We start from the raw sequence: 20,010 nt of genomic DNA, 5'->3' as shown, positions 1-20,010 counted from the left end.
CCCTCGTGATCATTTGACTACGAGGAGGCTTGGGCAATGACTGTCGATATGTCGTCGATCGCTGTGTTTTATATGGCAGAACCCCCACAAGACGTCCCAGGCCGAGGAAATGGGTGTCAATGGCCCTTTGGTTCGGACATTTGAGACATGTGTCACGTATTGTATATGTCCCACCAAGGCGGAGAGCCTACCTGAAAGACTTTGAGAGGACTGACTGGGACGCCCGTTTGTTGGCTGACTATGAGTTTGGTAGATTCCAGTTCTGCATCTACTTGACCGGTTCTCTACGAATAGCACCAATGTGCAATACCTCCAGCTGAACCAAGGCGCTACTTACAAGTCCCGACAGCCGGATGATGATCCTATTGCCTGGTATATTCTGTTTGTCATGCGAATAATGGGACTTCCTCACCAGCCAGCCAAGTTCTGGAGGGCAGCAGCTAGACTGAAAGCGGCATCAATCGACCCTCTGCATCGAAAATTACTGGTCGCCTCATGCAGACATGTCGTACCGAGACTGCAGCGGCTCGCGCCTTGTCGAGAGGAAGAAGAGGCAGAAAACACAAGGCGTAATCCCAACTTCCTACGACATGGAGTGGACTGATCAGACAGGTTCTTGTTGGACGATATCCATCTCCTAGGGACATGTCTTCACAAGCCTGACAGCCTCGGCCAGGTAAAACCCGCAACGCCAGACCGATACTCTTCCTCGCGGTGTGCCTACAACTGCACAGCCTCAAACCCGTGCCCAGACATCTCTCTCTCCCAAATCTACCTGCTTGGTCTAACTGTCCTATCCTTTGCCGTTAAGCAAATGTCCTTTTACCCCACGAGGCCATGAAAGTGGCTTTGGGGTGGCTGCGCCTTGGGTTAAGCTCGACCGCACCACAGATTGTCTTGCCAACCACTGCCTGACCCCTCAACCTCTGATCCCGGTTATCGCATATGACTGTCCCAATGACCCTCTTTAGTTAGCCTCCTGTTAGTCGACTCTGAACAATACTTGTCTAGAAAACATCAACAAGCTGTGCCTCGGAAAAGGCGAGGGAAGAGGAAACCAAATCGATCAATATACGACTGCTTTAACGTGTATTCATATTGGAAAATACGACCATAACCCCTCTGACTTGGGACGCACTCAATAGGCTGTTCCCAACATAACACATGACGACAATAAGTCAGAACGTTTTATGGGTTCAAAGCAAATAGTTCTTGGATGGAGCCTTGCACGGAAGACAGGCAGACAACGAAAGTCTTGCCCTCGGGCGGCAATCTTCCTTCTGTTCGCTACCTGGACGGCTATGTGCCTGCAATGGATCCAACCCTAGGTCAATGGGCTATCCCTAACTGCCCCAGGACACCAGGTCCCTCATACCATAGACACGACACCGGTCCTACTTGGGCGGGATGCCAGCTCCTTGGAGTCAAAAATACATACAGATCTCAGTACCTCGACCCTCCACTCTATAATGAGTCGGCTACATATCACAACCTCGACGGATCACTCCCGCCCTTACGGACCGAACCAAGCAATCCGATTACGAGAGTCACCGCGTGTGACCCACTGGTGGATGTTTATGCTGGTGAGCTGTCGCCGTCGTTCAACACAGGGCACTCACTCAATAGAAGTACAAGTACCGCAATGTCGCTTGGCTCACATGGTTCTGGATCACCCCTCGGCCAGCTGCCTCCAACTCGGAACCGATGTCAAGCACCACTGTCTGGAAACAGGATTGAGCGGGTGCTGCAAGAGTACGAGGAGTCGGGATCAAGAGGTTGGAAGAGACCTTCGAATGATGGCGATGTTGTCTCAATGGGTACACGTTATACAAGGTCGATGATGCCTATGGATCACTCAGGATGGGAACGGCAGAGGCAGTCTGAACATGATCGCAGGTATGCCATGGAGCTTGCTGGGGACGCCCCACAAGACTATCACGAACTTCTCGTGGCAGAGCCAAATCGGTCGTCGGAGGAAGGAAGCCGAACACAGGTTGCTCAAGATGATATCATCCGGCGAGAACAAGAAGAGCTGGAAGCCTTGTTTGAGCCTATCCGCAGGTTACAAGACGCATGGAACAGGGAAGACGACCTCGTTATCCACCAAGAGCCAGAGATGGCACGATCATTTGCAGCACAGAGAGAAAGAGAAGGAAACAGGGCGATACAGGAAACCCAGAGACATATGCATGCCCAAATACAGGCAGAAGACGCTCGTCAATTGGACGAGGACGCGAAGCTTGCTCGAGCTTTATTCGAGATCGAGAACGAGATGCCAGCTTCGCCAGAAGGGTATGGACACCAATCGACCTGGACAGACGAGTTGATGGGTTCGGGGAGCCAATGGTCATTGGGCCCATTACTGCCACGGCGCCGCAGGACAGGGACAAGTCCTTTCCAATGGCTCAAAAGAGCACTGGGTCTTGCGACAAACCAATCGGCAGTCCCGGTCACGGCTGGTATCTCTCATCCGCATCAGAATGTCCTGGCACCAAACGAGCCAAACAGTATTCGGTCTTCGCCACCTCGAGATGCTAACCCAGCAAAAGGGATAGGCACAATCAGAAGCTCTGGTGGTGTTGAAAGTGCGCGTGAGAAGCGAGAAAGGCAAAGGTCGTCAACAGCAGACCGAGACGCTATCTCTATCGGTCTGAGTGTGACGGAAGATGTGCAGGATGCATGGAAACACGACCCTCAGAAGAACGAAAGTTCTGCGCGCCATGCTAAAGAAGCTGGTGCCACGGAACAACGAGCATCTGCAGGGATGGGGCGTCCCCACCGCAAGGAATGGCAGCAACGCCGTGCAGGCCAAAGAGGACAAGAGGAGCAAACGAGGACGCGTGCGGCCAGGCCGGTTGAGTGCACCGCCTGTACCGAGCCCGTCCCCAGGAAGCAAACGTGCCGGTTAGGGTGCAAGCACCGTTACTGTCAAACCTGTCTGGAGACAGCAATTCAGATGGCAGTAAAGGACAAGAAGGCCTTCCGATGTTGCAGCGTGCAGGTCGAGCCAGATGTCGTTTCTCGATGGCTTCCAGCAGAAGTCCAGAGCGCGTACAAAGCCGTACTTGAGGAGCTTTCCACCCCCAACCCGACATACTGCCACAGCAGGAGATGCTCGGCTTTCATCCCTACGGCCAAATATGTCGGCGAGACGGCTCTGTGCCCCCGCTGCTCGAACGTGACCTGTCGACTGTGCAAGAAGAAGGTGCACGCAGGAACTATTTGCGAGCAAGACACCGCGGGCCAAGCGCTACTGAGCTTGAGCGAGACCCGGAAGTGGATGCGGTGTCCGCATTGCAAGAACATGGTGGAGCGGATCTCGGGATGTCTCCATATGACTTGTCGGTGCGGGACGGAATTCTGCTACAACTGTGGGAAAGCGAGATGGCGGTGTCGCGGGGCAAAGTGTACTCGGAGGTGATTCAGACCATCAGCTTCGGGAACATCTGGCACTATGGTCAGTCATCAGCAGCAGTGTCTCTTAGAGAGCAAGATGGGACCACAAGGCCGAACCAGCTCCATCGTCGCACGGCTGCGAAAACCCACGACGAGGTCAAGCGTCACGAGCGTTTATGGTGTGTTGAGCGACTTGGTCGAGTTCCCCCCAAAGCAAGGCAAGACAGGGTATGTACGTAGTAGTTGTGTTGGGGAACTGAGAGCCATACTAGTTGTCTCGGTAGATATCTACCTGGGTAGGTAGGTAGATAGAGACTTCGTACTTGTACGTACTAGACAAGCATAATGTATCCCCGATTTCCTGATCAGGACGGAGCTGTGTCCTATACTCGGACATACAGACGCACCAGTCAAGGTACCGGAAACAAGATAGTGGTTGTCATTTGGTTTGGTGCGTGCCTGCCCACACAGGAATATGGAGACGCATACTATCATATACGAGTACGCATACCCATACACAATCACACAGATGTTCGCACTAGTTCCTCTGCACATGACAAGCATAAGGCAAGGAGAACGAACATTTGGTAACGACGTTGCGATTGCGATTGTGTTTTTACAATGGTTACCTAGGTGGCAAGGTAGGCAGTAAGGTAGATAGGTAAGTAGCTTGACAGCGTCTCTGGTAGCAGTTCCCTGTGTGCCTCTTACACTGCGATGTACCCATTACCGGGCCATGCCAGGCCAGGACAGGCCAGACACGCCAGGACACTCTCTCCTTGCCAGTTTGATAACCCTCCGGCATCCCCTCCGCTAGTTGCCTACCTACCTATCGACCAGCCCAACCCTCGGGAATCAAAATCGACCCGACTTCCTCGACCCCCCGCTCCATGACGAGCAGGTTATACGCGGCGGCGGCGTTGGCGGTGTCCATGACGTCGACCTTGATGCCTAGGTCCTCGGAGAGGAACTTCCTCGTCTCGCGCGAGAGCATCCACAGTCTGCGCCCCGTGCCGAGGATGAGGAGGTCTGGTTTCGGGTAGAGGAGGGAGAGGAGCCCAAGCGTGGATGGCGGGAAGGTCAACAGGCCGCGCGGGTTCAGGAAGGCTGTAAATCTAGAGTCTTTGGGTTGTGGTGGGGGTGGTGGTGGTGGTTTTCCTCCTTCACTATCGCCTGCGCTCGCGGTGGTATGAGTGGTGGTGGACATCATCCACGGCTGCCACAGAAAGGCTTCGCCGCCGAACAGCATCACGCCCTTGCCGCCGGACGTGTGCACGCCGTTGTTCAAGTAGAAGCCGTCGGCCGTGCAGGCGTCGATGGACGTGGCGGGTTCCTCGACGCCCGCACTCGCCAGGATGTCCATCTTGGAGAAGTCGGTCTGCGTGTCTTCCTTGGAGGGGGGTCCACGATCGTGGGTTTTCGGCGCGCGGGGGTTGATCTGTCTGGCGCGGCTGACTTCGTTGGAGGACGAGGGACCGGGCAAAGTCTGTTGGCGACCCTGTGCTGCGGTCGTCGAGAGTGCGCGCCGCACATGTCTCGTGGGTGAGGATGGACTATGGCATATTTGACGGCGTGTAGAGGCAATCCCGACGCAACGTGATATCTGGGATGGGTTCGAGTGTACAGAGAGCAGAGACTGTCGCGGTGCTGCTGCTGCTGCTGCGTGACGCAGCGCACGGAGGAGGTCTGTCGACGGAGCCCGCATTTTGATTTCCCCCTTCTGTCCTTTTGCTATTTGTGTTTCTCTGCGACAAGTCCACACGGAAGCACTAGAGCTGGAGCAAAGCAATTGAATGAAAAATCCTTCGTTTATTCCAGTACCAGTATCGACTGTCTCGACGTAGTTGCTAATAGCCGATCGGACACCAGCTCAGAGTTATTATGTAGGTAGATAGCCGAAGGTGTTTCGATGCTGGGTACTTGCTCGGTAACTCGGTGAAGGATTGAAAAAGGACAGGTGAATGACACCGGCGATATCTATTGGGAGGACCGGTGCATCAATTCCCCATCGATACAAAGACTCTGTTGCTGTTGTCGTGTTAAAGGGTGTCGGAAGTCTGAATCTGCGGAGAAAAAAAGTCACTGACGGTTTACTTAGTACCGAGCACTTGTGCAGCGCATCCATGACTTCATACATAGTCCTCGGTGGCACCGACGCACCGTAGGGAGGCAGCTTTCGGCTCCAGCCAATCAATGCACCGTTATTTCTGTGCTCGAGATGCACCCGTTAACTCTCAAGCCATTTGTATTTGTAGATGTTTGCAAATTGGAGGATATTTTCTCCCTCTGGTCGTCCATCATTACATAGACTTCCTCCATATTGGTATCCGCGGAGAGTGAGTGATCGAACTCGAATTCGCCTCCACCGCCCTGATATTCGCAATGCACCGCCATGCACAATAACAAATGCAAAACATGATTAAATCAGACATGCTCCAAGTTGCACCTCTTTGCTTCACATACTTTGTCGTTTTATATGATCAAAATTTCAAACTCTGCAAGATTACAAAATGCACAACCCAACCAGCGCAACAACCACTGCAAACAAGCTGCCCTTGAGGACAGTCTCGCTGTTGCCGCCAATCTGGCCTGCACCGTTGGATGAAGAGTCACCTCCGTCACCCTGCACGAAACCCGTCGACGCAGCTCCTGAGGCGCTGGCACTGCTATCTCCCGATCCTCCAGAACCACTGTCGTCTCCGCTTCCACTATTGTCCGTGGTATTGTCGCCACGCCCGCCATTGCTGCCAGTACCAACACCAGAAAGTCCAGGAATCGTGGCCACTTCACTGGTCTTGGCGGAGCCGCTGGCGCTGGCGCTGTTGCTAGAAGAGCCGGCCGATGTGTTGGTGCCAGTCCCAAGGAATGACTTGAGCACGGTATTTTGGTTGGTGATTTCGACGCTGGCATTAGTCAAGGCGTCGTCTGTAAAGATGTAAGACTTAGTGCCTTGAACATTTGCGCCTGAGGGTGGATCGTAGCACTCGACCGAGACCGAGTCGAACTGGGCAAAGTAGTAGCCATTGGTCATGTACGGCGAGTCCCACTCCACAAGACCTCCGGCCCATTCGATGGTACCTTCGCCGTTGGTTGGGAGACCGCCAGGCCACAATGACAGCTGCACTTGGCACGGGGTTTGAGGGTAGTAATATCGGTTGTCCGTCGCGTTCCAAGTGTCTTCACGGTTTAGCGTCCGGACTGGTTTGCCGTCAATCGACCAAGTAATGCTCTCAGGTTGCCAGTCAATCTCATAGTCGTGAAAATTGGCGTGCACGTCCGAGAGGCCGGTGGTGTTGCCGCCGTTGGTATCTAGAATTCCATTAGCGTACTCATTCTCATTCCAGAATCTCTAGAACATTGACATACAGACTGGTACACCCAGAGAGTAGAAGTTTGTTTGAGCACTTGTTAGTTGGGTGCCGACGAACTCAAAGTCGATTTCGTCCTTGGAGTTGCCGAGCAAAATGAACGCAGTGACCACACCGGCGCCTGCAGACGTGGCAAATCTGGCGCTGACCTTGCCATACCACACAAAGTGCGTGCTAGAGAGCAGGGTCCCCACAGTTCCTTCTGCCATGGTCAGGAGCACCGAGTTGTTGTATTCCAAGGGGTCGCCGGAAGAGACCCAGTCAGCTTTAGAAGCATCTCCTAGATACTTGGTGTTGGGCATGACGCCGTCGAGATCATTAAAGTCATAGGTTTTGGATTGACAGACAGGCGCAGGAACGCAGGAATCGAGGCTGAACGAGTTGACGGGATCACATCCCCCCAGACAATAGGCGCCAACGCCACATTGACCATATTCTGCCACCCCATTGCTTGTTAGTGTCTTGATCTCTTTTATCACAGAGTATCCCGGGGGCCAAAAAACATACGTGAACAGCACGGTGTATCTGATGGACACAGAACACCACCGCCGCACTTGGTCTGAGCAAAGACCGCCGGTGCCAACGTGGCGGCAACGAAGACGAGCGAATGAAAAACTCGGCCCGCCATTGCGGTTTGTTTTATACCTCCCGGGTGAAGGTCGGTCGGATGCGGATGCAGTCGTCAATGAAAGGGCGACGGCAACATGCACAGGTATACGAAGAATGCTCCGAGAGCAGTACAAAGGGGTTTCGATCTTGTAACCAGAGTATCACAACAGGCGGGGGCTCGATCTGGTCGCACAAAAAACCAAGTCGAGAATATTCGTCAGATGTTGCTGAGCGAGAGAGACGGTGATCCGCGGTGGGAATTTGGCGGTCGAATTCGAACAAAGAATCAACAACGAGCAGCGATAGCACCAACACCACCAGATGACACGCGGATGCCGAGGCAACAAACGAAGTTAGCGAGAGTGAGAAAGGGTTGCTCTAGATAAAGAAGGGTGCAAAGAAGGCAGGAATTACAATGGATGATGATGATGCCGGAGTGTGAAAAGAAGCAAAAGAGAATGTCGAAAGGGGAGTCGAGTGATACGGAGATGCGCAGGCAAGCAGGGATGGGCATTGGCGCAGGCGAGGCAAAAAAATTATAGAGGGAGACTTAGTCAACGCAGAATGTTATTACGGGGTGTTACTATGCTTGGATTTGACGCAGGTGATCACCATTCAGGTGCGTGTTGACTGTCTGTGAGTGGCTCTACGGTGCCCTGGCAGCCCTGGGTTGCGTACCAGAAGCTCCCTAGGGCCCGAGATCCAGGCCCATGGACGCCCTGACTGGCTCGGGGTATTCAGGGGCTCCATTGCGTGACGCGGCGCGTGAAACATGGCCAGGGAACAGGCGGTGGTGCCCGCACTTGGCCTGGGGCTCTAGTCCACGGCTCCAGGCGCCATTTGGCTGATTAGGTGGCTCTCGTGCTCCCTTGGCCACACGCTAAGCCCAGATCGCTTAATAGATGGTGGCTTCGGCGATGGTGATTGGCGAGGTTTGTGGCTGCGACTCGCCAACATCTTCGACTGGCATTGCTTGTACTGACCTAAGGACTTGGACAGACCACCTCACTACCGTCAAGCAGGTACATGCTGGGTATGAGGTACTTGTTACGTCTCGGATGACAGTCAACCAAGACCAACAATCACGGTACATTCAAGTCTCCTCGCTTGATCCTGTTGATCACGTGGTGCATCTGCAATCACGTGTACATGATATGGTATCCTAGACCGAAAGAGGGTATAATGCGAGTCATCGAGAAAGGCCACCACCACCACAGCAGATGGCGCCAGGAAAGGCGATCCCGTCATAATCATCCCGGCCTTCTTGTACCGCGACTGGGTTGTGTCGGCCCGTCTGAATAACCATTTGACCAGAGAAACTGCACGACGGAATCTAAGCCGTCAACCCCCCAGTTCCCCATGTTTGAGGGCATGCACAGCTTACCACGGGTGTCACGCAAGTCCTCTCTGTTCTCAAAGCCGACCTTCAACTACCGGTTCCAACATGTCTCTTTCTTCCCCGTCTTTTCCTCGTGAGATTCACACTTCCATCTGCCGGCTTCCCAGTAAAGACCATCGAAGCTGTGGCAATGGTAAGCCCGGAACGTTCCGTATCACGATCGAGGCCAATATCTGGACGCCTTATCAGCGAGCATAATCAAGCACTTCAGCGTTATATATATAGTCAGGGCAAGATGTCCGAGATATCTCTTGTTCCAATGCATCGAAATTGCAGGGTTCGGTCACCGAGACTGTAGCAATGGGGTCAATTGAACAAAAGAAACCGTTTGAAAAGGTGAGGATGGTCCGCAACAGCCCCTGTACAACTTCATTGTTCACTCAACCGCAAAATGTTTGTTCAATCGCACAAGAAACTCACCAGCGAAAGCATAGGTTGTCATAGTGGGAGCTGGACCGGCAGGCCTGCTTCTCGCTCTCCTCCTTTCACAACATAATATCCCTTCAATCGTGTTGGAATCATGGAACAGACTGGACGAGCGACTCCGTGCGACCCAATATGGAGTCCCGGCCACCAAGATATTCCGTCGGGCGGGCATCCTCGACGACTTCCGGGAACAAAGCATTGACAGCTTTCCCAGCATCTGCTGGCGTCGAGTTAGCGATCACCAAAAGCTCACGGGGATTGACCTCTCTGTTGTCAAAGACCATCCTGATCGCATGACCATCCTGCCTCTCAATCAGATCATTCAAATCATGTATAAACACTGTATGGAAAGGGCCAACGGCTTGGTCGAAGTCAAGTTCAATCATAAGGTCGTGGGCACAGGGCAGGATGAACAGTCTGCCTGGGTTGATGTCGAGGCCGGCGAAGAGGGGCAGGTCAAGGAGAAGAAGAGATTCACTGCCGATTATGTTATTGGGTGCGACGGAGCGACGAGCACAGTGAGGAAATCTCTGTTCGGCAGAGAGTGGCCCGGTCAGACATTCGACTTTCGTTTGATGGTCCAGAACGTCCGTTCCTCCAAGGCCTCCCGCATTTGCGGTATATTGAGGCGCCCAAGGCTGACTAGAGCAACAGGTCTGGTACGACGGTTTTGAGAAACATGGCTGGGACGGAGGGAATTATATGGTCGATCCGGACTTTTGGGGCCTGATCGCAAAACGAGGCAAAGGAGGCCTTTGGCGTGTCACTTACGGTGACAGTGCGGCCGGTCTTTCTGACGAAGAGTACCTCGAACGGCGGAACACGGCCTTCAAAAAGTTACTGCCGGGCCACCCCGAACCTGGCGAGTACAGTATCACACAGACTGACCAGTTTCGGATCCACAACCGTTGCGTTGAGAAGATGAGGGTGGGACGAATCATCCTCGCGGCCGACGCTGCGCACGTGTGTAACCCATTCGGCGGTTATGGTTGTATGACGGCCGTGCTGGATGTCGGTGCCCTCGCCGACTGCCTGATTGGCCTGTACGAGGGCAAGGCGGACGAGAGCATCCTTGACCTCTACGCCGACATCCGCCGCGAGAAGTTCCTGAAATATGTCGACGCAAGATCCATGAAGAATATGAATAGGATCATGCACAGTGATCCCGACACGGTTTTGGAAACCGACAAGTTTTTGCAACTGCTGAAAGGTCTGGAAGGCGATGACGAGGCGACAAGAGCATTTCTGCTGGTAAGTTTAGCAAATCTCTCCCAGGCTCCAACCGCACACGACGCTCATCAGGAATCTCTAGAAATATTCCAGCATCGAACACGATTTCACCCAGTACTATCGACCAACGTAAGAAGGGCAGGTCCCACAAGGAGAAACTCCTGTGAGCTTGGATCCCGCTGGCTGGGCGCCTCGGCGTGTGCTGCCCCTTGTTGACTTCGCCCCCAGTCTGGACCTGTACTTGTATAGAGTCTGGCAAAGTTAGTACTAGTTTGATGTGATGCTCTGCGATTTCTTCAGAGGACAGAAAGGGAGCCACCCCATGCTGGAGGTCCACTAGCCCTTCTTGATAAGCCTCCATCTCGGGCAAAAAAAACACCACCCTGCTGACCGACTGGATAGCAATTTCTTTCTCCATATTCCTGTCGAGAAGTGTGTTTCTTGGTGCGATGATTCGGAAACTCCTCTTCCTTCGGTATTGACGGTCCGGCTTTCCTTGGGCTGAAACCTATGTATTTTTGAATTCTTGTAGAGCTCGTAGGATGGACGATCCGTTGGAGAGGCCGATGCCCCGATTGACCCAACGGAATCATCAAAGAAGCATTATCAAGCAACGGATTGCTTTGTGTTAGTATTCAACTTGACTCAGTCACTCAGTCACTCGCTCCTGTCCTGTAAGGCTCGGTCTAAGGGACCACCATCCATCCGTCTTAGGATGGCACGTGCGTTATGTAGCAGTACCGTGTACAGGATTTGTGGTATGCAGAATGTAGTATCCAGCAGGCTCGCGCGGAGCTCGCAGGTAGGTGCCTGGGTAGCGTAAACTCTTCCTCGGGTCTTCTTCTTTGCAAGCTAGGAATGGAGGTCAAACAACCCTTCCCTGCATGCATGCTCATGTAATTCGCATTTTGTAGGTGCGTTGGTCTTGTCTGGTTTGCTGGGCGTTTTTGAATCTTCATCACCACAGGTGTTGGATCTAGAGATACAAGAAACAGTCCTGGGACATTCTGCGTGTCGTCCTTTGAGACCTACCACATCCCGTCTTGTGATGCGAGCAGACGAGTGTAGTACTGTTTGTATCGAGTATGTAGTGCCATTTTCCTACCGGTATCGGGTACATACAGTACTTGTATGTCTCGGGGGACAATCTCCGACATCCGACCCTATATAGTATTTTGTCTATTTTGCCCTTGCAAAGTATGTACGAGTAACCGTTCGGGTGCCAGATGGAAATAGAGGAATAACAAGGTGACTCAAAAAGAAACAAGCACTACATACCAATACCTGATGGAAGAGCTTGTCCGTAGCGTTTGGGGTAGGATGGTGAACTTACCAGAGTCTTGAAAAATCTTGATAGCTGATGCCCATCTATTCGGACGATCATCACTCTAGAGTACACAGCGCATTGCCAAGAGACGCCAGTCTTTACCATCGTGCGCGTCCATGTCTCAAGAAAGGATGGGCAGTTCCCATTTGCTGCATGTATATCCTGCTTTGTCCGTGTCTTGGTGGAAATGAGACTGTTGGATTCAAGGCGACAAGCTTGGTGTGACCAGCTACAAGTTGCTGCAGCTAAAGAGGCTCACCAGCCACTATCAGTGTGCATAAATTGGCGTGATTTGTTGACAGAGGCTAATAGCAGCAGCCAGCTGATACTCGTACGAGTAGATCGGCCCCCAGGCAATCGGAGTCTAGGCAATGATCGGTTGTCGGCCATGCAAATATTGGATGGCGTGCCCCTGGGGCTCCATCTGCGAGCAAAGGAGACTGAGCCCATGTTGCAACCTTCCAAAATGTACGGCTTCCCACTCCGTATACTTTTAGCATGCGGAATGTTGTGTGTAGCACCGCTGGATATCTCGTGAGAATCATTGCAGTTGCCCAGTCCCAACAAGGATCCTCGGCAAATGTCCGCTGCTCCGTCTCGATAGCGTGCAGTTGGACCATTTCTGTAGTCCACAGCTGTTGCTCGTGTCTGGCAAGGCCACCCAAGCCACATGGCAGGGACAAACCGTTTCGAAGCATTGGCCAAGACTCCGCGCTGAACACCTGAACGTCTCTGGAGTTGGCGACAATTTCCTGAAGAAATCCTGTTGTCCTTGACGTGGCTAGCGTTATGTTCTGTTCAGGAGAGCCGGTTGTCGGATAACATGGCTTTGTCGGGGTTCAGTTCGATGGTTGCCTAGACCAGCAACAGCAGGGTATTTTTGCGTGAAAGCAGAACAAATGGTGGGTGTGGCGGTTAGAATCCGTCGACCTGAGACGCGGCCATCCACGCCAGGTCGAATTGAGAAGCGATATCATGCATCACTGGTTCAATTCGGTGTTCGCCAGGATAAGCACTACCCAGAGTGGCAGCCTGTCGAGCCTGGACTGTATCACAGAGCATCTTGAACCTGCCAGCGGGGAGCGGACCACCTACCGCATTGCTTCTTTCTCCCAAGCATTTGTCTTGTGGTCTTCCTGAATTAGCATCTTCCAGCCCAGAATTCACAGACGGTCCAGTCACACGGTGTGGTACGACGGGTAGACCAGTCCTGTGTATCGCCTTGGCTCAGCACGAAGGACCCTACCGACATACATATGTCGAGGCATTGTGGCAGTGTGGCAGGGTCTTGAAGTCGGCCGAGATATGCGGGTCAAGATGAGGCAAAGGTTCAGATGGGGAAAGTAGGTATACTCGGTAGGGAGAGACCAGTCCGAACTCCGGGATGGAGCATGCCGATCGTGATGTAACTTTGGTGCTTTTGTGGCTGACCAGCACCGCGACTCGGCAGCGCGTCGAGATTAACGATGTTGTCCTCCGACATCCGGCCCCTGCGCCTCGTCTCCTGTTCGTTGTGTTGCTCTGCTTCGTAGTTCTGGGGGGGGAAGAATACCGACAAGTTTGTGCAAGGGGTAGTCGGGGGCCTAGGGAGAGCGTATCGGGTCGATTGAATGATAGGTACAGAGCATTTTGGTCCTTCTAGGTGGTTTCTTGGTGTTGTCGCAGGTTCGAATTCCCCAAGCGGGTGACCGTTAGGCAAGACACGCCAAGCCGCAGGAAGCAGCCGAACCAAACCTCCACCCCCAACAAAGAGGCAAAGAGGGTTCACCTGGTAGATTATCGCCACACTGATTATGACTAGTATTATTGCATCCGTCAACCTTGATGCCCCCTTTTTTTTTTCAGAAACAGCCGCATTCGGATGTCGGTGATGGTTTGCACACAGACGAAGTAGTATGGTCAGCCTGGAGTAACCTACCCTTGTCGCTTCGCTGCTGTGATCATTGGTTTCTCATTTGTCCCTAGCCTGTGGATTGGCTAACTCTCTGCAGTCAGTTCCTCAATAACTCCTCCACTCTTTCGAACTGTTTGCCCCTGTCATTCGTTCATGATTGATCCTGCAGAAATCTTTCGGAGGATTTGCCTGTCAGAGGACGATATCCTTGTCTTGGTTCACCTTGTGTGGCTGGACAGAGGATCGGTACAAAGGCATGGGAAGATTTGCCTTTGCAAGGGAATACACACAGCGAGGAAGGGTCGTATAGAGGGCACGAGCTTGAGGCTGAGCTGCCATGCTGGTCGCGGTGCGCGTTTCCGCAGCTAAATCTGATCGTCGCACTAGAGATTTGTTCAAAACTCTGTGCCTCGTGTTGAGTCCATTTGCGGTGTCCGAGCACAGTCCTCAATCCTCAATTCACCAGTGGGTTTTCCTCTCAGATCGGCGTCAGCATCGACGTCTCCAAATTGAAGGACCCCTCCTAGAAGGGCGGTTGGCGAAGTCACGACCCGTATTCTGAGTTAGTCCTGAACAGCCGATTCACGGTCTAACACAGTATAGTTGCCATGGATGGGGCCGAGCACGTTCAAAAGTGGATCTGCGCGACACAGGAAATCTCGTAGTTTCTCCTTAGGATTGTTGCAATTCACATCGCGGCCCTAAAGTCAGCGTGCTGGTTCTCCTTTAGCATGGCTGTGGTTGCCCATTGACAGAGCCACCATTCCCCGTCAGGTCGCGCGTCGAGGGAAAAAAGATAAGTGTTTGCTCCAGCCCCTCCTGAATCGACTTCATCAACCCTTTCTTTCTCTCCATACCTTGGTTGACTTGTCGCTTCGTTGCGTTCTGGACTGCTGCCTTCTGTCAAACTCCATCAGTGACCTCATATCCCCTTGCACTGTCTTGCTCCAGGGACCTTTCACCTTCTCCCCCAACAGCATCGACATCGCCCACCTGAACATCCTCGACATACACCATGGGTCAGACAGCATCTCAGCCCGAGAGCGGCAAGTCCCTCAAAGTCATCGGCGCTGGTCTCTCCAGAACAGGAACCACATCATTCGGAGCAGCCTGTTCCTACCTCCTCGATGGCCCCTGTTATCACGGCGGCACCCAGATGTTAAACTCACCGGAGGCTCACATTAAACGTTGGATTGAAATCATTAAACATACCCCTGTCAAGAGCGAAGCAGACCGCAAGGCCTTGAACGAGGGTGTTAAGGAGATGCTGGATGGATATGTTGCTTGTACCGACCTGCCCTCTAACGCCTTTGTCGAGGAACTCATGGAGATCTACCCCGACGCCAAAGTCATCTGCACCGTGCGGGATCCCGATAAGTGGTGGAACAGCTTGGCCCCGATCGTGGAGAAGGGTAACTTGACTGTCTTGTCCTGGATCTTGGCTCCCCTTCCCACCCTGCGGTGGTTCCGAACATACCACGACGCCCTCGACGACGGCCGTGTCGGTGAACTGTACTTCCGCCCCGGCGAACCGAAGAGACCGACCAGAGCCATGTGGGATCGACATATCGAGCATCTGAAGAAGGTCGTCCCCAAGGAGAGACTGTTTTTCTATGACGTCCGCGACGGCTGGGAGCCACTGTGCGCCATCCTCGGAGTTCCTGTCCCCAAGGACGTTCCGTTCCCCAAGCTCAACGATGCTCAAGCCATGGAGAGCTTCATGAAGAAGAGCGCTCAGCGGGGGATGATGGTGTGGGCAGGTCTTTTCGTATCCGCCGGTGTCGCCGCCTTTGCGGGTGCGAGATATGCCCAACTGATTTAAGAGTTGAAGGTTTTCAGCGGAGGACTCCATGTATTCATATGCGATGATGATGCTGCTGCTGCTGCCATTTCACCCATGCCATGGCGAAAGACATGCCCAAGCAGTCGAATGAAAGGGTGCACAAATGGTCCGGTCCATTTCATTTTCGAGATGCAGACACTTTGAGCTTTGCGTTACTGGGCGTCATGAGGAACTAAAACGGCGGAATGCTTTGGCGTGTTTTGACAACGGTTTTGTCCAGGAATATTCGGGGTTGCAGTGGGATGATTGAACATCCTAGATTGGTGCCATATAGAAGGGATCCTTTGGGATTCAATGACTGGGACCGAAATGCTTTGTTTGCGGCAAGGTCTGGAGCTGGTATGGTACATCTCTTGTAATGCAATGCCAAATTGAGGAAATAATCCATCTTCCAAATGTGTTGGCTGTGGTTGTAGTCAGAGTCGCCCATGGCACCATAGGATGTGTCTGTCCAGGTGCTCAGCCTTATTGCTCGCCCTGGCCCTAAGGCTGAGCAACCCCGGACAAGTAAGTGATCGGCCCTCGAGAATAATCGCATTAAACCAAGAATCTCACGACAAAGTTTCAAGTCCTCGAACGTTTAAACAAAAACAAAAGACCAAGGAGGAAAAAAAGCTTCTCTTTCGAGGATTTAATATTATGGACGCCAATAATCCCATAAATTAAAAGGAATGCCGCCGTTTGTCAGCTTTTTGAATCCTCAATCCCTCGATTGCGCGGGCATCCCTTTTTATGGCGCAATAACGTGCCAAGGGGGCGACGAGGTGACGGGAGGATCATCAGGCTGCGCTACTCAACCATCAGCCATCGAATGAGAGAAGTTCGAGGGGAGAAATGCCGGGCGTCTCCTACTAATATATAGCTTTTTTCATTGTGGTATATTGCGCAAATTACTCCCTTCCCAACTCCTTGCCCACGAGAAGCTAGAGGGTTGATGAAACCGCCTTCTCATCCGAAGATGCAAGTCAAGTCACATTGGCTGTTTCCACATTCGTGTGCTATTGCTGTGATGGTACGATGACAATGAGGCTGACGCCTCAGGACAGATTATCAACTCGGAGCAAGCAACTTCCACATTCGTTCCAGCCATGCGGCCATGCATCAGGCTGAGCCCCCGTGGCTGCCTCTCCTGGGCGTTGTTGGGGCAAGTTTTGTGAGAGTGAGAGTCCTTTCCTACGCCTTATGGGGACTTTTCAGGTACAATCCAGCCAGCCATTAATAACTGGTGGGTTTTCCATGCCAGTTATGTAGATGGCTTACCCTATCCACTATCACCAACACTAGTTGTGTAACAAATATCGGACAATGTATCGCCGTTTTGGTGGGGAAAAAGGCACAAGCCATACAGGGTACATCCACCGACATACCTACAAGAGATAAAATACAAAGACTGATGTGCGCCCAGAGTGTTGTTCAGACACGACGTGCTTGGCCATTCTCATCTGACATGAATGGTAAAGACATTGACTTCTCATTGATATTGGAGGGTAGGAGGAAGTCATTTCACAGTATTCAGGCCCCTCAGCCTAAGCCCTAACTGCGACTGAGCCATGGTCCAGCCTTATCCTGCCACCCATGCCCATTTCGAGGGCGTATCAGAGGGCAGACAATCTACGACGCTCGATAGAGACCACATCTTTGTGAAGCATCAGCTACTTGAAACTTAGCTCAAATGTCGAATATGACTGGTAGGAAGCAGGCCTAGCCCTGCTGAAATGACCGTGATCAGAGCTCTGTGCTGTACGGTGTGGCATATGTAAAATGAAGTGCCTCTGACTCTTTAGGGAGTGTTGTAGTATGAGGAACTTGGTACTTGAGACAAGATACATTGGCGGAAATTAGTACTGGTGATAAAAGGCAGAGAAGCGCAGCTCACATGGCCACATGACCTTGTCCCTGCTCCACGTGATGCACCCACTAAGCCTCAATCGGGATCATGCGTCCGTCCCTTCAACTCGACCCTGTGATGCTTGCACCTCTAGTGGATGAAGTCACTCTCACCCACGCAACGGGACAACGTCGAGGTTGATTGCTTTATGGCTTCACCACGCCTAATCCCGCAGTCCTGAGTCTGGCCCTCTAGACCGACACCGTTCTATCATCATGACTCGAGAAGAACCACTCCTCGCTCGGCCTGCCTCGCCCAACTCGTCGACCCACGGTATCGAAGAGGAAGACGCCCTCCTCACAGGCCAACCGACCAACCGATCCCCGGCCAAAAAGTATAGAAAATGGAGGGAAATTGGTCTCTTCGTCTGGGCCCTCCTTGCAACCGTGTCCGTCATCATTCTCGGCGTCATATATCAGCATGAATCCACGGTTGGCCGAGCTCGACCTCGGACGGGAGGTTGGGGTCCAGATGGGAAGCCATCTGGCAAGAGAAATATGATATTTATGGTCTCGGACGGCATGGGCCCAACCTCGCTGTCAATGACGCGGAGCTTTAGACAACACACGACCGGGCGGCCCATAGATGACGTTCTGATTCTTGACCGACATCACATCGGCTCCTCGAGGACGCGGAGCACCAGCAGCCTGGTTACCGACTCTGCCGCTGGCGCCACGGCCTTCTCATGCGGATTCAAGAGCTACAATGGTGCAATTTCGGTGCTACCAGATCACACTCCCTGCGGAACAGTCCTGGAGGCTGCCAAAAGAGCGGGATACATGACTGGACTGGTTGTGACTACGAGGATCACCGATGCCACTCCCGCCTGCTTTGCCTCCCATGCGAATCGAAGGGAATACGAAGATCTCATCGCCGAACAAATGATAGGTCACTATCCTCTGGGTCGCGTCGTGGATCTGATGATTGGTGGTGGACGATGTCATTTCCTGCCCAACACAACTGAGGGTTCGTGCCGGGCCGATGGCAAGGATATCGTGGCCATGGCCAAGGACAAGTTTGGCTTCACCTACGTTGACAACAAGAAAGACTTTGACAACCTGAGCGCCGCCGACTTGCAGTTGCCGTTGCTTGCCTTGATTGCCGATGGAGACGTCCCATATGAAATCGACAGAGTGCATGTGTCGGAAGTTTACCCAAGCGAAGTCGAAATGGCCCGTCTGGCACTCAAAGCCTTGTCGGCAGCGACCAAGGACTCCGACAAGGGGTTTTTTCTCATGATTGAAGGGTCAAGAATCGACCATGCAGGACATTTCAACGACCCAGGTGCGCAGGTGCGCGAGGTCTTGGCCCACGATGAGTCGTTCGGCGCTGTTCTCGACTTTCTCGAAGACGACGAGACCGAGGGCGTTCTTGTGTCCACATCCGACCATGAGACTGGTGGTCTCGCTGCAGCACGCCAGTTGCACGAGACATATCCATCGTACCTGTGGTTCCCCGAAGTCCTGGCCAACGCAACACATTCCACCGAATATCTCGCACGCAAGTGGAGCGAGTATATCTCGGAAAGTGCAGATGCTTCGCGTACAGACAAGGGTACTAAACTCCGCGATTTGGTCAGCTCCAACCTGGGCATATCAGACCTCTCACAGGGCGAGATTGACGCTATTATCGACGCTTCTCCGATCTGGCCTCCTTTGTACCACTTTTCTGACATCATCTCTCGCCGGGCACAGATTGGATGGTCTACGCATGGCCATTCCGCGGCGGACGTGAATATCTACGCCTCACACCCGAGCCACGCTCCAGGGTTGGTGGGCAACCATGAGAACATCGAAGTGGGCGAGTTCATTGCCGAGTATCTGGACCTGGATCTGGGCGTGATTACGGAAGAGCTGAAAAGCAAAAAGGTCAAGACCTCAGTGGAGGGAGAGGTCGAGGGGGACTGGGGAGAGTGGATGGGACCGCCTGGTCTGCCCGTCAACGAGGACGGCAGTTTGGTGGTACTAGATGCATACCATGGTGATTTCAAGCATCGGAAGCGCGAGGCGGAAGGAATCGCCGATTGTGGGTGTGGCATGAAGCACTAATAGAGAGTGCGGTTCTTGGTATAGCATCTGGCGTTGGAGGAGTTGCAGAGCTAAGAATGAGCCAGTCTATTTCACCTTGCAGAAACACGGGGCGACGGCGACGGCGTTGGGGAGGGCATTGTTGTTAGATACTACGATGGGGGAGATGAGCTACAGTAGATTGATATACCAGAAATGGACTGATTCGAAGCGCTGCAGACAGATGGACAGACAGACAGCCTGTATGTTGGTCCTTTTTTTTTCTGATTTATCCAAGCCTGTATATTCTCGACCGGCATCGTGGAGAGGGCGGATTTTATTATTCCTTGGTTGTTACTTTGTTAGTCTTTGGACCAATGCAGGTACCGAGGACCGAGTTCAAGGATATCAAAAGTCAGAATCCTTGCGAGAGAAGAAGGATGCCGAAGGAGGGAGGAGGGAGGAGGGAGGAGGGAGGAGGGAGGAGGGAGGAAGGGTATGATGAAACTTTGTCTTGGCCATGCCTTGCTAAATGCCTGGAGACCGATGTACATACTCAATATTAGGTGTATATATACATACTCATACTCATAATCTGTGCCTTGTGCCTTGTGCCTCATGTCG

At 52.7% G+C, this 20,010-nt stretch overlaps 6 protein-coding genes across 6 annotated transcripts; 4 read left to right on the top strand and 2 right to left on the bottom strand.

Annotated features, from left to right (window-relative positions):
- Nucleotides 1-1,642: 1,642 nt before the first annotated feature.
- Z517_04434 (uncharacterized protein) lies at nt 1,643-3,421 on the top strand (the record flags this gene model as incomplete). The annotated part of the gene is made up of 1 exon (XM_013429763.1): nt 1,643-3,421. The coding sequence occupies one exon, from the start codon at nt 1,643-1,645 to the stop codon at nt 3,419-3,421; it is 1,779 nt and encodes a 592-aa protein (XP_013285217.1).
- Nucleotides 3,422-4,225: 804 nt separating this feature from the next.
- On the bottom strand, nt 4,226-5,101 carry Z517_04433 (uncharacterized protein; the record flags this gene model as incomplete). The annotated part of the gene is made up of 1 exon (XM_013429762.1): nt 4,226-5,101. The coding sequence occupies one exon, from the start codon at nt 5,099-5,101 to the stop codon at nt 4,226-4,228; it is 876 nt and encodes a 291-aa protein (XP_013285216.1).
- Nucleotides 5,102-5,899: 798 nt separating this feature from the next.
- Nucleotides 5,900-7,392, bottom strand: Z517_04432 (uncharacterized protein; the record flags this gene model as incomplete). The annotated part of the gene is made up of 3 exons (XM_013429761.1): nt 5,900-6,705; nt 6,763-7,200; nt 7,272-7,392. 3 exons carry the CDS (start codon nt 7,390-7,392, stop codon nt 5,900-5,902), a joined length of 1,365 nt encoding a protein of 454 aa, XP_013285215.1.
- A 1,680-nt stretch (nt 7,393-9,072) lies between these two features.
- Nucleotides 9,073-10,561, top strand: Z517_04431 (uncharacterized protein; the record flags this gene model as incomplete). Its single annotated transcript, XM_013429760.1, has 4 exons — nt 9,073-9,108; nt 9,207-9,785; nt 9,853-10,449; nt 10,511-10,561. 4 exons carry the CDS (start codon nt 9,073-9,075, stop codon nt 10,559-10,561), a joined length of 1,263 nt encoding a protein of 420 aa, XP_013285214.1.
- Nucleotides 10,562-14,664: 4,103 nt separating this feature from the next.
- Nucleotides 14,665-15,471, top strand: Z517_04430 (uncharacterized protein; the record flags this gene model as incomplete). Its single annotated transcript, XM_013429759.1, has 1 exon — nt 14,665-15,471. The coding sequence occupies one exon, from the start codon at nt 14,665-14,667 to the stop codon at nt 15,469-15,471; it is 807 nt and encodes a 268-aa protein (XP_013285213.1).
- Nucleotides 15,472-17,595: 2,124 nt separating this feature from the next.
- On the top strand, nt 17,596-19,428 carry Z517_04429 (uncharacterized protein; the record flags this gene model as incomplete). The annotated part of the gene is made up of 1 exon (XM_013429758.1): nt 17,596-19,428. One exon carries the CDS (start codon nt 17,596-17,598, stop codon nt 19,426-19,428), a length of 1,833 nt encoding a protein of 610 aa, XP_013285212.1.
- Between the last annotated feature and the right edge of the window lie 582 nt (nt 19,429-20,010).

Source organism: Fonsecaea pedrosoi, assembly GCF_000835455.1.
Source record: "Fonsecaea pedrosoi CBS 271.37 unplaced genomic scaffold supercont1.3, whole genome shotgun sequence".
NCBI classification, from domain to species: domain Eukaryota; kingdom Fungi; phylum Ascomycota; class Eurotiomycetes; order Chaetothyriales; family Herpotrichiellaceae; genus Fonsecaea; species Fonsecaea pedrosoi.
This window is presented reverse-complemented; position numbering and strand designations above follow the sequence as displayed.